The following is a 20,584-nucleotide window of genomic DNA, read 5'->3' on the forward strand; positions in this document are numbered from 1 at the left end:
GCTACGTTGAAAATAGCTCTGCGATGTTGCAAATGCGGCTTAAACTTCTCCTTCGATGATCGCGTCTAATTTTATACCAGCGCTACGTTGAAAATAGCTCTGCGATGTTGCAAATGCGGCTTAAACTTCTCCTTCGATGATCGCGTCACTGCGATCTCAGTTCGTCAGCAGTGTGTTCGCTTATTTTTGGCGACCCTGTCACCGCACGGACACAAACTCTCTGGAAAAGCACGTATCGCAAGCTTGTGTGCAGACCGTTGGCGAACTACTTCTTACTTTGGTGTGAGGTTCTTTTCTTTAAATCTTCTGGCCACCTTGTTCTGTGGCTTATTCAGAGACAGCAATCTAAATAGATTACCAGACCGACCAATTTAACGATGAATAATTTTATGTACACACATGGATGGGACGAGAGTAGGACGAGCAAGTAGGACGAAGACTAAACACAAAATTGTCTACAGTCACCAGTTCATTGGGTAGGCAGGAAGTCGGTGTAGACGCTCCGGTTGGCCAAGCGTTGTAGGGTCGCTGACGTAGGGCCTCGGCAGGCTTAGCGAAAGACTAGGCCACCGGACGGGGCCCAGTGGAGGCACGAGGCCTCGGGTTGCCGTTCCACGGCCGATGAGGCAAGTCTCCCCGACGTGCCTGGGTCCAGCACGGCGCCGAACGCCCGTGCCTGTGACGAACTGCCTTTAAAGCAGCGGTGATGAGTTGAAGCTGTGGTGCTCCCGGGCCCGATCGCCTGGGACAGCAGGAGGAACAGGACAGGATGCGGCCGGTAGGCCCCAGGTCTGGATCCCCAGGTCAGGCCTGGCAGAAGACGCACCGCTCCGAGCTCCGTGCACAACCGATCGGCTCCGCTGCTCGCCTGTTCTCCCCTGCTCGTGCCTCGCGCTCCTCAAGCCAACCTCCACGTTTTCCTCTTCTTCTTTCTCCAAACGTGGTTTTCCTCTTCGTCTTTTATCAAATTCTCCCCACTCACACACATGTTCTTTACAACTGGGAAAGTGCTTTTCAGCAGTGCTCCTCTGCTGCCTCTCTAGCTCAGCCACTTGCGCGCCCTCTTCCGAGCGCGATTCCTGCGTGTAGCCACAGAAATCGATGACACCCTGCGCTGCCGAGCTGTTTGCTGATGTTTTGGGCCGTTGATTCTGGCTTGGACAATGCATACACGAAATAAAATGTGTGCATGCTATGGCTTGATACATTCTAAACTATGCGTGAAAGAAGTTTAAAAAATGCAACACTACTATTTTGTTAACCTCAATTCTTAATACAACCAGACGAGTAATTTGTGCTACTAGGAAAAAAACTAGCGAAAAAAAAAAAAGGTGCAGGACAAAAGGAAACACAAACACATGCACAGTCGCCTGACTTTCAGCTGGTTTATTACTGCCACAACCACATACTTATAACTTAACCCTTTGCGGTCCCTAACTTTTTCCGCTGCGCGGCCGTACCGGTCCGAAACTATTTTGCCATTTTGAGGGCCTCCGAAGAAAACTAAAAAATGGGCAAGAACATTTCCACAAATGTTTATTTTTTAGATTTTTCTTGAAGGCTGAATCCCTCAACGGTATTTTGGCAGGGCATGGTACTTCTTGAAGCATTCACCTGGGTACAGGTTGGGATTTCGAGGACATGTTTGGCAGAAGAACACTGTCTCCTTCCTGCCCCCTTTCGTTTTTCGGTCGCTGCAGACTGCGCAGTCCTTGCTGCTTCGACCTTGGAGCTTGTATATGAAATGAGTCTTCACATCAAGCCTTTCCTCACCATCCAAATGAGCAGATGGGCCCCGTTTTTTAGCGCGAGCTTTCATATCCCCCACCAGCTGTTCGATCAGGTTACGGCGGTACTGCAGTTATCGCTGCTCCTTTAGGCCTTGTTTGAGCTGCTGCAGTCACATCAAAATGAAACTGTTCACTATCAAAACCTCCAAAAGCCAGAAAAACAGCTTTCTCCACCATTTCATGGTTTTCCAAGTAAAGGCTTAGCTGGCACAATAACGGTCAGCCCTGTCAACTGCTCCCTTGTTTTCTGTGTAGTCACAGATAACAATTGGCTTTTGAAGGGCAACTTTCTTCCCTCCTGCTTTTGTTTGTGTTTTTTCTTTCATTTATACATTGTGAGCTGAACTCAGCATCGTATCTTGACGTTTGTCCCGCCAGGCAAGCGCCATGTATGAATCCCCTTCGCGGTAAGCCGTCACTTCTCCTGTCTTAATTTTTTTTTTTAGTTGCAGCGGCATTTTCTTCCTGTCGGTCATAACAGTGCCAGTTAGCATTACGCTCTTCTGGAGTAATTCTTCTGCCAGAATTGAAGTATAAAACTGGTCTGTATAAAGGTGGTACTAACTACTTCCCGGCATCGCTGCAATTTTTCTAGCAGGTGCAGAACAATCCTACATGTGAATGGGAGCTCCGGACGGCAGAGGCTGTCAGTCGTCGTGCTTCCGTAATAAGGCTCAGTGGCAGAAATATAGCCCGTTTGGCAGTCAGCCAGTGCATAGACTTGCATGCCTCATTTCTTTGGGTTATAACACTTGAACGAAATTCGCCCCTTGAAGTTGACAGTGCTCTCATCGATACAAATTTTTGGCCCGGCGCTGAAATGCTCTCTGCATTTTTCATCAATGCAGTGAATAATGTCCTTCACCTTGCTGCCGCGAGTTGGTCGGTCAGGTGAGGCACCTTGGCTTGGGGCAACGTGCAACATCCAAAAATTCTGAAGGAACCGCTTACGTTTGAAAACATGAGAGAAAAAGGGCATATTGTTGAACAGGTCCTGGCTGAAGTACTCCTTGATTTCGGGCTTCGGGTTCAGAGCCATATTGATTATTACGGCTAAAAATGCCTTGAATTCTTTTACAGAAACATCTTGCCAATCCTTCCAAATTGAATGCGCCGGAAGAACTCTGCATCCGGCAGTCGAAATTTTGTCACGCGCATAGCTGTTTGTCTCGCACACAATGTCATCAATCAGTGTGTCCGTAAAAAACAACTGAAAGTAGTCCAACTCGCAGGATAGGCTGGTGATGCTTGCTTGAGGTCCCGGGTATGACACAGTGAATGGAAATGGTGTGAAGTCCGGACAATTTTCCGTGTATGCTCACCAGACTACTGCACATAGCCTTGTGTCACCAGACCCACCGGCTTCAGCACAGTCATCATCGTCATCACTGCTGGAACTTGATTCCGTGGATGAACTGTCTTCGTCATCTGACGGGGCCACATAGTTCTCCTCTTCAATAAAATCATTGTCACTTTCAATGAAAGATTGACAATTTTTGCTGTAGAAGGCCTTCGGCGAGAACGCGACCATGGTGGGCTGCCAGCAGCATGTAAACAGAACGACAGAACGCTTGCACGCTTGCTTCTGCAAAGCTCCAAAACACTTATGGGCTGCTCTCTAGTTTAAAAAATTATAAACAAATGATAAGACTAGTTCAATATTTGTCCAAGAGACGGCGCATGCTGCACAGCAAGCCGAAAACGCGCGCAATCAACTATAGAAAAGAATGTCGGGCCGTGCCTGACAGCGGACTGCTACGACTGAGTAGCGTTGTCGGGTGGGGCTTGACTTGGTTTAATAAATAATAATAATGAAATAATAATAACCTAATAATAAAACCACAAAAAATACAAGTTGACATAATTCAAATACCTGATAAAAACTGGCACTCTTTCTCGGTGATAATGACAGATGGATCACTAATGCAAGTCAGCTCATTCTTTTTGAGTAGAAATGCCTCGAGAAGCCCGCATTCATGCTTAGTCTTTCCCCTGCCAAATATTATGGTGCGCTGAAACAAAGGTGAACAGTTTTTGCATTTTTTTTACATGCAAGGCGAGATTGCTTCCTGTAGCTGATCGACAGCAGTTGTCGTGCTCCCTGAGCCGTTCGTTCAAGCACTGGCCAGTTTGCCCAATGTAAACTTTCCCACAGGACATGGGGATAGAGTACACCACGCCGACAGCACACTTAGTGAATTTGGTCCTTGGTTTGGCAGGCTTGAGGTTTTTCCGGGTCAGAAATTCGGGCGCAAAGGCCATAAAGCTTGTGAAGGGCTAACACCATATTTACTCCAAACTTTTTCGACACTCTTTTCATCCCATGCAAAATTTTGTAAAGGTAAGGAATCGCCTTGACATTCTTTGTTTCCATAGGACTTTTGGCTAACACCTTCTTCAATTTTCTTGCCAAGCTTTCACCAACCGCTACTAGCAGGGAGGGCAAAAAGCCAGAAGTTGTTAGTTAGTCTGTTCACCTGCTCGGAAGGGCTTTCATGCATAACTCGCGGACAACTCTTTTTAAGAGCATGTGTAAAGCAAAGGTTTCCAATGCTGCGCTTTACCAATTTCGAATGGATGGATTCGTAAGGTAAAAGTGCCTTTTGAGACCTACGAGCAAACTAAATAAAACTTAAAAACCAAGGACCCAGTGTGCATGGGGCATGTGTAAAATCTTCCACACACGCAGGCATGATTTGCCTGGCCAAGTTTCCTCACGACGAGCTATGGTACCGGGCTCGTGTGGTGAGGCTTGTGACGAGGTCCGAAGTGGAGGTGCTGTACATTGACTACGGAAACCAAGAAGTGGTGCCCATCTCGTGGGTGCGCCGTGTTCCTGACAAATTCATGCGCCTTCCCATCCAAGCCATTCCTGTGATGCTGGCAGACATAGCCCCAGCCACAGGCACCAGCTGGCCTGACGAGGTATGTTGTGTGTGCTGCACTTCTCCCTCACTTATGTGTGGTTGACAGGTGAGCACGAGTTAATTGAGGCATACCACATTCAAAAAAAGGCTGGCGGATTGTATCAGTTGAAATCATCAATACCGATAGTATGCAAAGAAATTGATACTTGATGTGTGTGTATTGGTTTTGTGGGTTTTTTTAAGGTTTCACAGCTGTCCTGCTATCGGTTGTGAGGGTGTTTAACCTTTTACATATGATCTGGCTTCCAGGATTGGTACTCTGTGCATGTGCGCAGGAGCTAGGTGTCATGTAAGCAGTTGTAAAGCGCTAACCGCATGAGGCGACAATTCGCCGCGCGACGGGCTGAAGGCCGCCAAAGCATTGCCGCTCGTCGCTGTCGCTCGGTTTCTGGGTTTTTAGAAAATTTCTCGTGTCGTCCGGAAGCAGCTCACGAGGCAGCCAATCGCAGAAGGCTTTAGGGTGCTCAACTTCCGTTCTGGCTTTTTTTTTCTTTTTATTGCGTGTGAAGTTTGTTTTCTATAGTCCGGTTTGGGCGAAGAACCTGGTGCCTTCACGCGCTCACTTCGTCTGATCCGTGTATATATGAGTGCATCGAGATAATTCAGTAGAAGCTTGGAAGGGTTATAAAAGAAAGAAAAAGGTTAGCATGGCTAGATATTGTTAATTTCCGAAAGGAGCTGGAGAAAGTCACTGCTTGCAATGCAAGTCGGCATCGCAGTGTAGTAGCGCACCGCTGCGCTGTGACCCTTTAAAATACGATGCTTTACAAGAAATTTTATCGGTGTTTTATCGTACTTCATGCTGTTTAGTGTTAGAAATCAGATATAACGTGATTGCATTCCCCTTGACCGAATGACGAGGCGGCGGTAACAGAGCAACGCTGAAAACGCGCCTCTCTGTCGCTGAGCCCCGTCGCTCCGTGCGGTATGCACCAGCGACAACGACAGGCGTTGGCGGCGGCGGCGCGCGACGGATCGCTAGGGGTTGTTGCCTCATGTGGTTACCGCTTAAATGTGTGTTGATTTCCGGAATACAAAATAGTCTCGAGTCAGCACTTGTCTGTGTGCATCTTGGCCTTCTGTCCGTCGTCTTTTTGCATTGTGTTCTACCAAATATGAATCACTACCAACTAGCCCAAATGGCCATTCTACTACTTAGAGACTCACCTCTTAGTGCTCCTCTGCGCATGAACGGCTTCTAGCAGACTACCGTTTAACTGAAGTCTTCAGAATCGAAGCCAAAGGAATTCAGTTCAAAGGAAACAGCAGAATGCACTTTGCTGGTCACCAACAAACTGGTTTGGTGTGCAGTCGATTGCAGATGTATCGAGCTTTTGCTGTAGTGTTATTTTTTTTTAGAACTCCCATTTAGGGGAACAGTCGATGCGTGGAACAGCACGTTGTGCCTCTGCAAGGGGTACTTCTCCTGATGACATTTCCACGATCACCTTTTCTCGCATGGAACAGAGTCAGCTGGGCTGCATGGGGAACCTGCTGGCAACGCCGACTGTAAAACCACACAATTTGAACGTGAAGTCCGTTTGCATGTGGCCTTCAGTCTTGCATGGTTATTTTCAACATGACACTGCTCTAATGAGGCGAAGCAGGCATTCAGTGCACCAGTTGTCATGCGGTGAAGCCAACCTAGCTGACTGATGGCTCGCGGCAGCTCTCGCATGGCCCACGTCACTGCTGAAGGCAACAAAAATCTGCTGCACCCTAATCTTTAATTAAGTGATTTTTGCATTTGTAATGTGCCACTGGCACAATTAGATCTCTTGTTAATGATGCCTTTTCCCAAAGCACTTTCTGTCGAATCTTTGATGCAAACCGCAATGGCACAAGTGCCATGCGATGTGAGGCATGTCCGACGCTCCAATTTGTCCCTTGGAAAGGCACAGGAAGGTGCACTCTGTGCAGCCCTCTTTCCGACGTGTGGGGTTGCGTTGCATTACGGCTACTGGTGTTGTCTTCTCTCTCAACACTGACAGTGATGCCATTTCTGGCTCAAATTTTGTTTCTTAAGCAGGGGTGGGACAGCTCTGCCAATTGCGCTCTGCCATTGTGATCTAGATAAGATTTTCTGCGGCAAAAGCATTAAATCTGTCAAAATTGCACCATGCTGTGCCAATAAGCCGGTTTCTTAATTAGTTGCAACTTTCTTGTTCACAAAGGAGTGTGTCCAGTATTTAAAAACCCTCGTATTGTTCATTTGAACTCTTGGGCAACCATGGGGTTTTTCAAAAGGGCGCTCGCTAAATCAAAGCATCTGGTCCTTGTGCTCTCATACAAAACTGAGTGCATGACAAGCAGGAAGCTCGGTACATGATGCCACGTGGCACCCAGTGATGACTTGTGCAATGGCAACGGCGCTCTGTTCAAACTACAAGCGATACTGCGCCACGTCGTGTATATTCTTCTACCGCTCAGCTTGGTATAAGGACCAGTCATTTTTGTGAACGATGGAGCAAAATAAAGTGCATGACACGTCACAGTAAAGCGGGCTCTTCGAATTTGATGGGGTAGTCACTGCAACAGGTCATCAATGGATGTTGCATCTCCACCGAGCTTCATACGCTTTTCTTGCGCTCAGTTTCAGTTTCGGACGAAAACAAGCATCGGATTTCTTTGCTCTGCGGAGCTTTAGAGAATTTTTTTTTTTTTTTCAAAAACTGATATCGTTCTGTTCATGGCTTCAAACTCCCCATTGGGACTAACCACTCAGCTATGACATTAAAAGGTTAATTAGTATGTTTTAGTTAACTGGTTGTATAGTAATAAGAATTTTGCAGCAAATTGTGTTCGATGTCACTGTGTTTAGGAATGTTTGGAAATGTTCAATGAAATAACTGGTATACAAGATCATAATGATAGACTGTGGCTGATGACAAGGTAGACTCGTACATGAATACATGGCATTAAAAAAATTGAGCAAATAAAGCAGGTAATACCATTTGCACAAAGTATGTTTTATTTATAGCAAGCTTACTGATTCCTGTTTTCTTCATCTTTTGAAGGCCAAGTCCACATTAAACAAACTGACGTTAAACCAACATCTGCTCATGAAAGTTCATGGTAAGCAACACTTTTCTACTTGATGTGATTGATGATCCCTTCGGTGGTTTTCACAGTTGTTTCTCTGGCCTCTTTTTTTTTTTTTTGTCACAGCTCACAGCGAAGAATCACTGTACGCGAAAGTGACACTGTACATACCTGGCAAAGGTGACGTGGACACATGTGTAAATGCTCTCCTAGTCAAAGAAAATCTTGCAGTCAGCACTGGACCACTGTAAGCATTTTTCTTTCTCTTACTTTCTGTAGACATGTCCAGGATAGGGATGTGTAAATATTTTAAATTCAAAGTGGTGTACAATTCCTCTTTCCTTATTCAATGCCTATTCAGTCTTAGAGATGTTCTAAATTAGGTTAATTATATGCAAAAACAAAATTTTGTAGGCCACACACCTGTTTCTTCTTTAGAACTTCTTGGGTTAGTTGGTGCATCTTGAATTTAGGGAACGTAACTGTGCAAAGGCATGCAACCACAAAACACGAGAACACAGCATGACAAGAAGCGCTGTTTCTTCTCTTAACTGCACTTTGGGACAAGCATTTGGTTTTAGTGTAAAAACTATATTGGCATTTGAAACTTCTGAAAATATTCGACTTGCAATCAGTTTTCGTATTTGCGTCGCACCCAGCCATGTTGGCTAAGTGGTTGAGTCGCTCAACTGCTGAACTCAAGGACAGGAATCGGAATTCCAAGCTGCTGTGGGGGCCCTTTTTTGTTGGAGGCAAAAAGCAAGGTGCCAGAATACTGTGCGATGTCGGTGCATGTTAAAGAACTCCAGATGATTAAAATTTCCAGTTTTTTCTTTCATGGCGCTTTCTTTTCCTGTGGAAATGCTACAGTCTTGAAGAATCTTGCCTATTTGTGTGTGCAGCTCGTCATGATGCCTTGCAACAGTGACGCTATGAAGTCACTTGGTGTCACCCTTTTAGAGCACTCAAAAACGTTCGTGTGTGTGTGTGTTCTTTCTAATCTTTTCTTTTTATGAGTGAAATGACTGCTTTAGTGAATAAAATTAAGACAGTACTGTGAAATATGATCAATTTGACCCCCATTAATTAGACAATCTGAACTATATGGGGGTATCTCAGAATAACAGCTTAAGAGGCTAGTTGGTGCTGCATAATACTCAGAAATGGTTCGCAACAAATACAAACACATGCGAAGAGACACAACACACGCGCACACTACCAACTGTAATATGGATCTGAACACACACTTCCTCTTCACTCCTCTTCTTCTACACCCAAGTACTTCTTCTCATCATCCTCTTCTTTGCCAAGGAGATAGAAACACTTTCTTCCCCGCAGAACATAAACATCGTTCAGGCATGAAAGTCACCAATTCTACACTCACGTACATCTCCACACACCTCTTCTTTGCCCAGCAGCTAATACCACAATCGTCCCAGTGTACCACAACCATCATCCAAGCTGGACAGTTACAAAATCCACCACAAAGTCACATAGTCACACACTAACAACCAACCCACCACACATGTGCAGTAAGACATGTCCATCCAAAACACATCACTTGTGAAGTCCCTATGTAATGAAAAAACTGCAAACTTGCCCAACATGTCTACGAAGCAACGAAGTACATGAAAATGATTAAGGGAAAGAAGGATCAATAAACAAACATGGCCACAATACATGAGAGGTGTCTAAGAATAACAGCTTTAGGCCCGATAATAAACTCGATTCTTTCCATTACTAAAGAAGAGTCCTCAATAAAAGTAAATTCTTTAAATTCATTCTTTAAATTCAGGCCACTCCGCCACTGCTATTGGGCATCAGCGAGTCACACCGTTTCAGACATTGCTTTGCGCTTTACTAGCCATTGAGTCATATTTTGGGATGGCTTCACACCGTTGTAATGTGTATGCATAATTCTCTCTTGCATCCGCAAGCTTCATCAGTTTTTTTTTTTTAGCGTACTCCAATGTCACATTTTAAGGATGTTTGATCACAAACTACTCAGTCCTTGCGATAAAGCAACCTGAAGGCACGGCATGGCAGTTAACGAGGAGGTGTCACTGCCAATGTACCGAAAAGGGCCAGGAAGGCATTTGCGATCTTGAGACAAATTTTCAACATTGCTGGCAGTGGGCACAAAGCACAGCAACTAATGAAACTGCAAAATATTGTCGTTGTGGCTTAGTTTTTATCTCAAATTTATACACAGCTGTGTTTTCAGCATTCATTAAATAAAATTGCTGTGATGCAAGCAGTTTTTGAGGGCCATTTGAGGATCAAAACATTTTTCCTGGCCCCTCCCCCATCTTGGAATTTGCCACACTGTGCAGTTGACGGACATAATCTTTCCTTCATAGGTCTCTAATGGAACAAGTGCCCACTTTGAAAGCTCACCTGCTTGTCCAACCAAAGAGCTCGATTGTTGAAGCTTACGAGGAAACTATGGCAGCGAGCAAGCACCGGAGGCGACTGGCTGCCACTCTGCTCAGCTCCGCACCGCCGCCGCCTCCTACCACAGGCAGGGACTCGGCCACTGTGCTGATGGCCGCTGTGGAAGGACACCTTTCAAAGCCTGAAAAGGACCCTGCTCTTGAACGTCCAAGGGAGAATTTTGTGCCTGTGCGTGTAGTCTACCCAAAGTCCCCACAACTTTTCTATGTGTGGCAGTTGGAAGATAAGAAGCAATTTAAAATCCTCAACTCCCGCCTGCAGAGTGCTTGGGACATGACCAGCAGCAGCAAAGAAAACTGGGAAGTGGGTGACTGGTGCGCTGTCAAGTGCAACGGTAAGCAATCTCGGGCCAAGGTGGTCAGGGTGGTAGAAGAGGAGCTGGACGTATTCCTAGTCGACAGTGGCGAGCAGGTAGCTGTGCCAAAGAATGAAGCTGTCGTGTTATCAGAATCACTGAGTTCAGTACCTCCATTTGCCAGGAGTTGCCACCTGGCAGACATGATCCCAGCTGGTGGTAGCAAGAACTGGTCCAAGACTGCGGAAGAGTTCTTTGCAGAGCTGTTTTGCATGAAGAACAGGGTCTTCATGGTACAGATGGGGGAAGAGGTGGAAGGTTCTCTTCCAGTCGATATCATGATAGAGGAAATTCCAGAGGTTGGTGCCTTGGAGCCCATGAGGAAAGAATACCAGAGTGTAAGGCAGTTGCTGAAGGATGCTGGCTTTGGCTTCATTCCCAAGAGTAGTGCCAAAACGGAGAAACTTACAACAAAGCAAGCAGCCCCTTCAGATGAACTACAGGATCCCCATGACAGTATTTCGTGCATAACTGACAAACCTGTGCCGACTGAGAACAGAACAGATAACCCGACACTTTCCTGTCATGAAGAACCAGAATCAGCAGGTGTGCAAAGCCTTTGTATACCTGATGAATCTGCACATAATGAGCCAGCAGCTCTTGACTTTCCATCTGCAGAGGCTGAAGAAAATGAAAAGGTTGAACAGCAAGGTTTATCACCTTCCTACAGTCGTGGATCGCTGTCTCCTAGTCATCGGGTGCCTAATGAAGTAGCTGCAACACAGTTAAATAGCATTGCAGCTTGGCTGGATGCTGCTGCACATCAGTTGGACATTGCTGAGTGTCAGCCTGACTGTGCTATAGATCAGCCAAATGATGCTGCACCTCACTCGGACAGCCCTGCACATCGCTCGGACAGCCCTGCACATCGCTCGGACAGCCCTGCACATCGCTCGGACAGCCCTGCACCTTCCTCGGACAGCGCTGCGCCCCACTCGGAAAGCGCTGCGCCCCACTCGGACAGCCCTGCACCTCCCTCGGACAGCCCTGCACCTCCCTCTGACAGCGCTGCACCTCCCTCTGACAGCGCTGCACCTCCCTCGGACAGCGCTGCACCTCCCTCGGACAGCGCTGCACCTCCCTCGGACAGCGCTGCACCTCCCTCTGACAGCGCTGCACCTCTCTCGGACAGCCCTGCACACCACTTTGGTAGTGCGGCGCATCAGTTAGACGGTGCTGCAGATTATTTAGATAGAGCTTCAAACCACTTTTCTGGCTTTGAAGAGAAGGAAGGTGATGAAGTGGCAGACTCTGCAGATTCATTGTCATCTGTGGATAGTGATGAGGAGGTTGACTACCTTGTGATCCAGGACGATAAGCCATTATTCAAGTGGCCTGCCCGAGAATTCCCGAAAGAGAAGCAGCTGCTGGTGATGCCATCGCACATTGATGAAGATGCTGTCATCTACGTCCAAGTACTTGGCAAAGGTAGGAAAACAACAAATGTGAAATTTACCTTTAAAATAATCTTGAAGGGTCTGTGAAGGCTTGTTTTGTGCCATGCGTGTTGGTATCTATTATATAAATTTAATGGACGAAATGTCCCCACAGCAAGAAGATAACTGTAGGAAGTACATTTCTCGCACTATGCTGGACTAAATGTAGCTTTGTGACTGTCCTTCCTGCCTTCTCTTGTACAACATTCACTATGCCTTTCCTCTCTTCATAAAACATTTGCATCTTCGGTATAACTAAATGAAGACACATATATTGTGAGGTGTTTGATGTTTTGCTACTAGGCAGTGAGTTTACAGCAGTCATGAGTGAATAATTTTTAGAAGCATGTCAGCAATTTGATTTAAAACAGCAAAAGTGTTTTTTGCTTGGGCACTCTCTTTGGCCCTCAAGGCAGGTTGTAAGATCCCTATCACTTAATACCTGCAAGCTCGCTTCGTCTAGGGATGTCATATGACACCTTTTCCTTTTGAATAAGGACTACCTTTAAGTAATGTAGCTAACATGGCCATGCGGCCAGCGTTGCGATTTATCCATCAAATCTCATTACTTAATTTAGTACTAATGAATGGTAGGGTCTTTGTCAATAAAATTGAGGCAACATGGATGGAAGCATCTTTAGTATGTTCGAGTTGATTATTTTTTTATGTTAAATGCTTTGGTCAGAGGAATCTGTTATTTTCTCATCACTAGATTTGCCCGCTGCGGTGATGCAGTGGTTAGGGCGCTCGACTGCTGTGCCCATAAACCAAAACCAACTGACCATCATCAGTATATTTGTTACTAAGTTCAATTTTCCATTCTTTGAGTAAAACCGCCACTACAGTAAAGTCACTTGAACCAGCAAAAATCATTAGTATATCAGGATCTTTACTATATCAGTTGCTGGTGATGACATGGCCCTAAAGATGTCTGGTAATTAATTGGCTACTTACTAAACACTTCTTGTTACGTGAGAAAAAGACACTATAAAGCGGCATTCGTCCTCTTATGTCTCTTTGCACAATTATTTTTTTTCAGTTATAAGATTTTTGTTTGCATTTTATGGAACTACCTCTCTGGCATGAATATAATGTGACTATGAACAAAACCGAGTTTGATTTGTGATGTGGAAACAAAGGCCTTGCATGGACATGGTGTCGTCTTCTGCCGTTTCTGTCAAGGCAGTAGATAAGAAATGTATGCGACAGTAAAGCATGGCAGAACGGCACACACCGTGTATCCACTTCTTGCCACCGCTGCCTCGTGCTTCATGCTGCACAATGCTACGACCGCTGAGCCATTTCCTTTTTTCCTCACTTTTCGCTGCACTTTTACTCTTACTTTCTGAGCAGGCCGCACTACCTTCTTACCACGTAAGTAACCAGCTTTACTTTTCTTTCCTGCGCTCTGCATGGCTTGTCTTATCACTCTACACGTAAAGTTGGCTTCTTCTACTCAAAGGTAGTGAGCCTGGCGGTAAACCCTTTCATTTTTTTTTTAAATTTGCCTCAATGCTAGGTTGCACGCATGCAGTGATGTCATTTCGTGGCAAGTACATTGCCTCAGCCAGATGCACTTCACTGTAACCAATTTTACTATATTTTTTCAAGCTCTCTTTACTCTAAAGGAGAAAATTGTATATTAATCTATGGAAGATGAACTGAGACTTCAGTTTCACTTTACTATATTGAAGTGTGCTTTAGTGGGTTTGTACTGTATCGATATTGTGCTCAAGCAAAAAGGTTTGCAACCGAGGAAATCCCATGCTGACTTTCTAAAGTGTGTGGATCAGCTGTTGCTATCAGACATTTAAGCCACGTAACTCTCAACAACCTCACTTGGTTTCACTGGGCTGGATACACTGTCGTTTTAAAAATTTTGGTTGCATTTAGCTAGGACATCAGGTATAGTACACAACACTGCCAAAAGGAGCCTCAGGCTGGTGGCATTGTAAATGCACTGCAGCAACTTCTACAACAGCAAACTGATGCCACTGAATGGTTTTCTTGTACAGCCAGAAAGCATCTTGAAAAATTTGTCAAGGAATATATATATATATATATATATATATATATATATATAGGTGTAGGACAAGGCCATTCTGTTTCTTTAAACAGTAAAGTTTCTCTTCCACATGCATCCTCTCCCCCCACCCCCTTCCTCATACTATTTTTGTGCAGATATTGAGCGCTACAAATTAATGAAGCAGGAGCTCAAAAAGGCATACAGCAATCGACCGAAACCTCAACACCGGACACTGCGTGTGGGCCAGGCCTGCATTGCACGTTACTCCTTGGACAACCTCTTCTACCGAGCAGTCATCCTGAACTCCGGAGAGAAAGGCATTGAGGTTTGTTCTGTGTTGTGTTTTGATGCTTCCAGTTACGGATTTTTGTGGCTTTGCTTTAACTGCAGCACAATGCCTTCAGCTTCTTTGTAGAAACTAGAATGTGCTAGGAACATAGTTATCAACATGGGCTTTGACAGAAATTAACTCAGTGCTGTCTGTTAAGCTTGATCCTTTGCTTGATTGCAGTCTAAGGTTGTCCTGATTCTATTAGCGATTACCTTAGTAAATACCTTATACGTAACAGACAGTAAGCTGATTGGTCTGCAATTTTTAAGGTCCTTAGAGTCCCCTTTCTTGTGAATGAGGATAATGTTTGCATTCTTCCATGGTTCCGGTACCATCGATGACATCAGGCACTGCGTATACAGGGTAGCCAGTTTCTCTAGCACGATGTCCCCCCCCCCCCCGTCCTTTAGCAAATCTGTAGTTATCTGATCCTCTCCAGCTGATTTTCCTCTTTTCATAGTTTCTAATGCTTTCTTGACCTCGTCCTTCGTCACTGGTGGAACGTTTGACTGTTTTTCCCTACCGCCAATCTCATTACGGTCCTGACTACTTTGGCTACTGTAGAGATCTGTATAGAACTCCTCGGCTACTTTTACTATCTTGTCCATATTAGTGATGACGTTGCCCGCCTTGTCCCTTATCGCATACATCTGGTTTTTGCCTATGCCCAATTTCTTCTTTACTGCTTTAAGGCTTCCCCCGTTCTTTACAGTATGCTCAATTTTCTCCATGTTATACTTCCTTATATCGGCCACCTTGCGCTTATTGATTAGCTTCGATATCTCGGCCAATTCGATCTGGTCTGTTGGATTGGAAGCTTTCATATTTGGCGTTTCTTAATCAAATCTTTCGTCTCCTTAGACAGCTTACCGATATCCTCTCTAACTAGGGTTTCGGAAACGGTACTCTACTATCGATCATATCCATACCATCAACCAGGTGATAGAAAAATGCTCGGAATATAACCAGCCCTTATACATAGCATTCATTGATTACGAAAAAGCATTTGACTCAGTTGAAACCTCGGCGGTGATACAGGCATTACGAAACCAGGGGGTAGACGAGCCGTACGTGAAAGTGCTGGAAGATATATATAGTGGCTGCACAGCAACATAGTTCTGCATAAAGAAAGTAACAAAATTCCCATAAAGAAAGGTGTTAAGCAAGGAGACACAATCTCCCCAGTACTATTCACAGCTTGTTTAGAGGAAGTATTCAGAGACTTGGAATGGGAGCAGTTAGGGATAAGGGTAGATGGAGAATACCTCAGTAATCTGCGATTTGCTGATTACATTGCCTTGCTAAGCAACTCGGGGGATGAACTGCAAATAATGATTGATGACCTAGACAGAAAAAGTAGAAAGGTAGGCTTGAAAATGAATATGCAGAAGACTAAGGTAATGTTCAACAGCCTTGGGAAGGAACAGCAGTTTACATTAGGTAGCGAAATACTGGAAGTAGTAGGCTATTATGTCTACTTAGGACAGGTAGTAACCGCAGATCCGGACCATGAAAAGGAAATAACAAGAAGAATAAGACTGGGATGGTGCGCATTTGGCAAGCACTCTCAGATTATGACTAGCAGCTTACCGGTATCGCTCAAGAGGAAAGTATACAACAGTTGCATCTTGCCTGTACTCACCTATGGGGCTGAAACGTGGAGGATAACCAAGAGAGTTCTACTTAAGTTGAGGACAACCCAGAGGGCTATGGAACGAAAAATGGTAGGGGTAACATTAAGAGATAGAATGCGTGCAGAGTGGGTCAGAGAAATAACTCAAGTTACCGACATTCTAGTAGAAATTAAGAAGAAGAAATGGACATGGGCAGGACATGTAGTGCGAAGAGAGGATAACCGATGGTCGCTTAGGGTAACAAACTGGATTCCAAGGGAAGGAAAGCGTAGCAGGGGGCGGCAGAAAGTTAGGTGGGCGGATGAGATTAAGAAGTTTGCAGGGGTCAAGTGGATGCAGCTAGCACAGAACCGGGTTAAGTGGAGAAATATGGGAGCGGCCTTCGCCCTGCAGTGGGTATAATGAGGCTGCTGCTGCTGCTGATGATGATGTCTGTTAAGCCTACTTTGAGTTAACCTTACAGTTGTGTATGTATTGCTCCTTATTTTAAGTTTGTAGAATGTGGGCACCTCATGCTGCTGCCAAAAGTGCAAACTAGGCAAAACTGATAACTTTTTTTTTATCAATTTACTGAAAGTGTTGCGATAGGGTCTGTCCACAAAATATGGACATGTACAACACTCTCTAGCACAGTTGTGTGCACCTTGCTTCTTAGCTTTACTTCAACTAGCTACTTTATAGGGCACGATTGTAGCAATGCTGCCGGACGGCCAGCCTCCTAGTCTCCAGTCCCTGGCAAAGTTGTAAGGCTGCAGCGATGTAGCTAACGAGGTGCATATGCGTGTAGGAAGTAAGTATTGTCGTCCGCAGCGGCCTCTAGCTCTCTGCATGCTGCCTGCATGTGGAAAGAACCACAAAAGGTGACTTTTCAAATTTTTGAAACCACTGCCATTGTTGGCCACTGACCATATATGTGAAACAGCTCCCCCCATTTGGCACCAATCTTGCCTGTTACCACTTCAAATGCTTTGCCAGTACATAAGCATGCACTGATTGACCTTGCAGCTTGTTGGTCCACGATCTGCTGATGGTTAGCTGCAATTTCATTACCGCATATGCGGTCTCACATGCTTGCTCGAGGCGTGCTTTTTCCATAGCGGGGGGGGACAAGCTTTTGCTCCCTCCCCGTTCGCTATAGTAAGTGGGGCTGGCATGGTCGTAGTTTTATCTGGGACATAGTGCCATCTAATAGAAATTTTTATGGTAGTACCTCTCTTCCTCTTATACCGGTTTTCATTGGGCGAACAGTAGCAACGAGCAGCCAGAGCAGCTCACAAGAGCACTGGTGACGCGCGTTCTCGTCTCCCCAACAGAACCATTCACGCTGCAGTATAGCGAGGGGGAGTGCGTGACATCATGCGTCACGTGATCAAACTTTTCCCGCGCTCACGTTGCCCGTATCCACCGGCCGAATACCGCCGCTGCCGTCTTCTGCCATTTTCCTCGACCATCCTGGCCGGGCTCCGGGCGAATGACCAGAAGTGACGTCAAAAAGGCCACGTGACTTCCTCCGTTCTCCCTGTACTCCGCCGCTGGCGACGGAGCACCGAGGACTGCTCTAGGCTGCTCTCAGGACCCCAAAAGCGTGCCTCCTCTGCCAATAGAACACAACACTACTGCTCCTGTTTGACCACTGGTAGGCGCCGAAACTCGCGAGAGCACTGAGTGCAGCTTAAAGGACTCCTCTGCCAATAGAACACAACACTATTGCTCCTGTTTGACCACTGGTAGGTGCCGAAACTCGCGAGAGCACTGAGTGCAGCTATAAGGGCTCCTGTTCACCCAATGGAAACCGGTATTAATGAGCAAGCATTCATTATAATGGCAACCATTAAAGGTGGACTCAACTGTGTTAGCTGACCTATTTTATTTTTTAGTTCCTTCTTTCAGATAAACTTAGTTCCTTTCATCATTACACAGCGGTCTATAGAGTTAATAACTCAATAACATAACTCGCAGTGATTTGTGTTTTGGCACTTGCCTAACCATTCTTTCCCATGTGGAAGTGGAGTAATTTGTAGTTTAACAATGTTTATACAGTAAAGGTCTCAACAAAAACTGCTCATTACTGTGTGTTCAAAAATGTCATAACTACTGTTCTGCACCCTGCAGTTATGCGGGGCCTAGTGTTGTCGAGGCAATGACTGGGCAATCTCACTGGATGTTGAGAGTGTTTTGCAGTCTGGTTTCTGTAGTGCCATGCACAGTGCACAGCTTAAATTAACATTTATTGATTTTTATTTTAAACCCCATAAGATACTTGAGTGTAGTACTGCAAATAATGATCATACTATAGTGACGGGTTATTATTATTTGATGCTTAGCTGAAATAAATCTACTTTTCAATTTTATTTAAGGAGCAAAATTGTATTGCAAAATCTAATGCCATCAGCATTCATGGGGAGCTCAGGTTTTTATTGCGAAAGCAATACTACTCCCATTTTCAGCCCTTCGCATAGCCACAGTCAGTAGGCACATTTGACGTTTAATGACCCCAGATGGCTGTGACGTCATACCAGCTGCGAGGATGGGCTGTCGAGTCGTCGGGTGGCGGTGGTCAGTAGGCACAGCGCGCCGCGGATGAGATGACAATGTCACTGTGACGTCATAGCTGCGAGAGATGGGCTACCAAGTCGAGTCGTCGAGTGGCAACGGTCAGTAGGCATGGCGCGCCGCGAATAAGATGACGTCACTGTGGCGTCATACCAGCTGCGAGGGGCTACAAAGTCGAGTCGTCGGGTAAAGGCGGTCGGTAGGCACGGCGCTGCAGCTGGAGCCGCGCTGCTACCGAGTGGTGGCACTGCTGTCACCTGTTCTCTCGCAGTTGAGAAGAGGAAAAGGAAAACGAGCGAGAAATGGGCTACCAAGTCGAGTTGTCGGGTGACTGTAAAGGCACGGCGCGCTGCAGCTGGAGCGGCGCTGCTACCGAGTGGAGGCGCTGCTGTCACCTCTTCTCTCGCAGTTGAAAGGAGAAGGAAAACAATGGGTATATAAATGCCCGAGCTTGCTCAGCTGAGGCACTTGCTATGCATCCTGATAAACAGAAAGGAAAGTCACACCGTCTCGATGAAGCCAGGAAACAACAGCGGCTACAGAGACAGATGAAGAACGGGAACAGCGTCTCGCTCGACGGCGCGCTCAAGATACAGCTAGACGAGCGTGTTGCGCTTCTCTTGAATCGTTCTCAACCGGTGACGACTCTAAATGGAATTAACGGACGCTTTGAACAGTGAAGACTCTTTGTCGACGTGTTCACTCAGCAGTCAAGAACGTAGGAATGCAACTAGGCGGCAACGACGAAAGTCTCACTACTTCAGTGATCACTGAAGTGTCTTCATAGGTATAAACAATAAAGCTAAACAATAGTAAACTCCAATGTGCGTCCTGTGTTAATCGTACGGTCAACATGGCACACCGCAATTGGCTACACTATGAGCTGAACTATAGCATAGCCATGCTATTATTGCTTTCGCAACCTACCGGGCTTAACTAAGGCCCAGCTAATGTTTTAGTCTGCAAGTGGTTCGAAATATCAAATGTTAAAAATGTGCATTTCTAAGCTTGTTAAGGGGATTTTCTTGCATTGCATATTTACATTTTTCTGCATATTTTCATGCATAATTGTGCACTGCCAATGGTATCATTGCCAAAATTATGTAACTACAAATTTGCCAAGTGCACAAACTAAGTCTTTATTTTATGCATCAGAAATGCAAGCAGTACCATTTTAAAAATATTCATTGGGGGAAAGCCAGCTAAATGTGTTTTAAAATGTATATTTCTGATGTTAGACTTTTTGAACCACATTGTGGATAGAATTTTTTTTTTTTTTAATTCCAGGGGGCACTTTGGATCGTCAAATTGCGATGAGGCAAAAGCCTTTATTGTGCTGTGGTCCGAAGGCCTCCACTGCGACACCTCTTCCTCTCTGTTTTCACTCCCACCTTCGCTATGACGCGACAGCGTAAGCTACCAGCCAACATATAAAGTCCCACTTTAACCGAGTCATATGAACGTGCCTGGGTGGCCTAGGGGTAACGTGAATGCAAGTGTCTTGGTAGACTGATTGTGATATCAACCTCCCATATGAAAGGAGAGGCCCGAGTTAGCAGCTCCTGCCAAACGTAATGTCAGGGAGCCCTACATCCAATTGGTGTTCAGCCATGTCAGCTGCCAGCCACCGCCTCCCACGTAACGAAAGCGTTGCGGACAGACGGACGCGATCTGCGAGCATGAGCCATTAAAGGCCTTAATAAATTGGACTTGCTTCCATTGTTGATGACTTTCAGTTCTGCAATATAATAGTGGGCCTTAATTGACTAATCAGCTTCTTTTTTGTTGTAATTAGCCATCCAGTCATTAGGCCCCATAACATACATGTCTGCCTTGCTGTACAGCTCACCTGCACAGACTTCGCAGACGTCTCTCATAGAACACAAATGTTGAAAACATTTAAGAAAATCTCCCTGTATAAACAGTGGCCTCACTGAGTGGTGCGGACCGTACCAGATGCTGCTGGGAAAGGGAGGTCCAGAATGATATGGAAAGCTACTCTGTGTAAAAGTGAAAATGTGTGGGATGCCTGCAGC

General features: G+C 45.5%; 1 protein-coding gene across 1 annotated transcript in view; it reads left to right on the top strand.

Annotated features, from left to right (window-relative positions):
- The window catches only part of LOC146207216 (uncharacterized), a 123,358-nt gene that overhangs the window by 78,810 nt on the left and 23,964 nt on the right, over positions 1-20,584 (top strand). Inside the window, exons 23-27 of the mRNA XM_084575543.1 lie at positions 4,480-4,715; positions 7,735-7,792; positions 7,886-8,006; positions 10,120-11,996; positions 14,186-14,355. Of these exons, the coding sequence (XP_084431669.1) occupies positions 4,480-4,715; positions 7,735-7,792; positions 7,886-8,006; positions 10,120-11,996; positions 14,186-14,355 (2,462 nt within the window). The remainder of the gene's footprint in view (positions 1-4,479; positions 4,716-7,734; positions 7,793-7,885; positions 8,007-10,119; positions 11,997-14,185; positions 14,356-20,584) is intronic.

Source organism: Amblyomma maculatum, chromosome 1 (genome assembly GCF_055883805.1).
Source record: "Amblyomma maculatum isolate TAMU_Amacu chromosome 1, ASM5588380v1, whole genome shotgun sequence".
NCBI classification, from domain to species: domain Eukaryota; kingdom Metazoa; phylum Arthropoda; class Arachnida; order Ixodida; family Ixodidae; genus Amblyomma; species Amblyomma maculatum.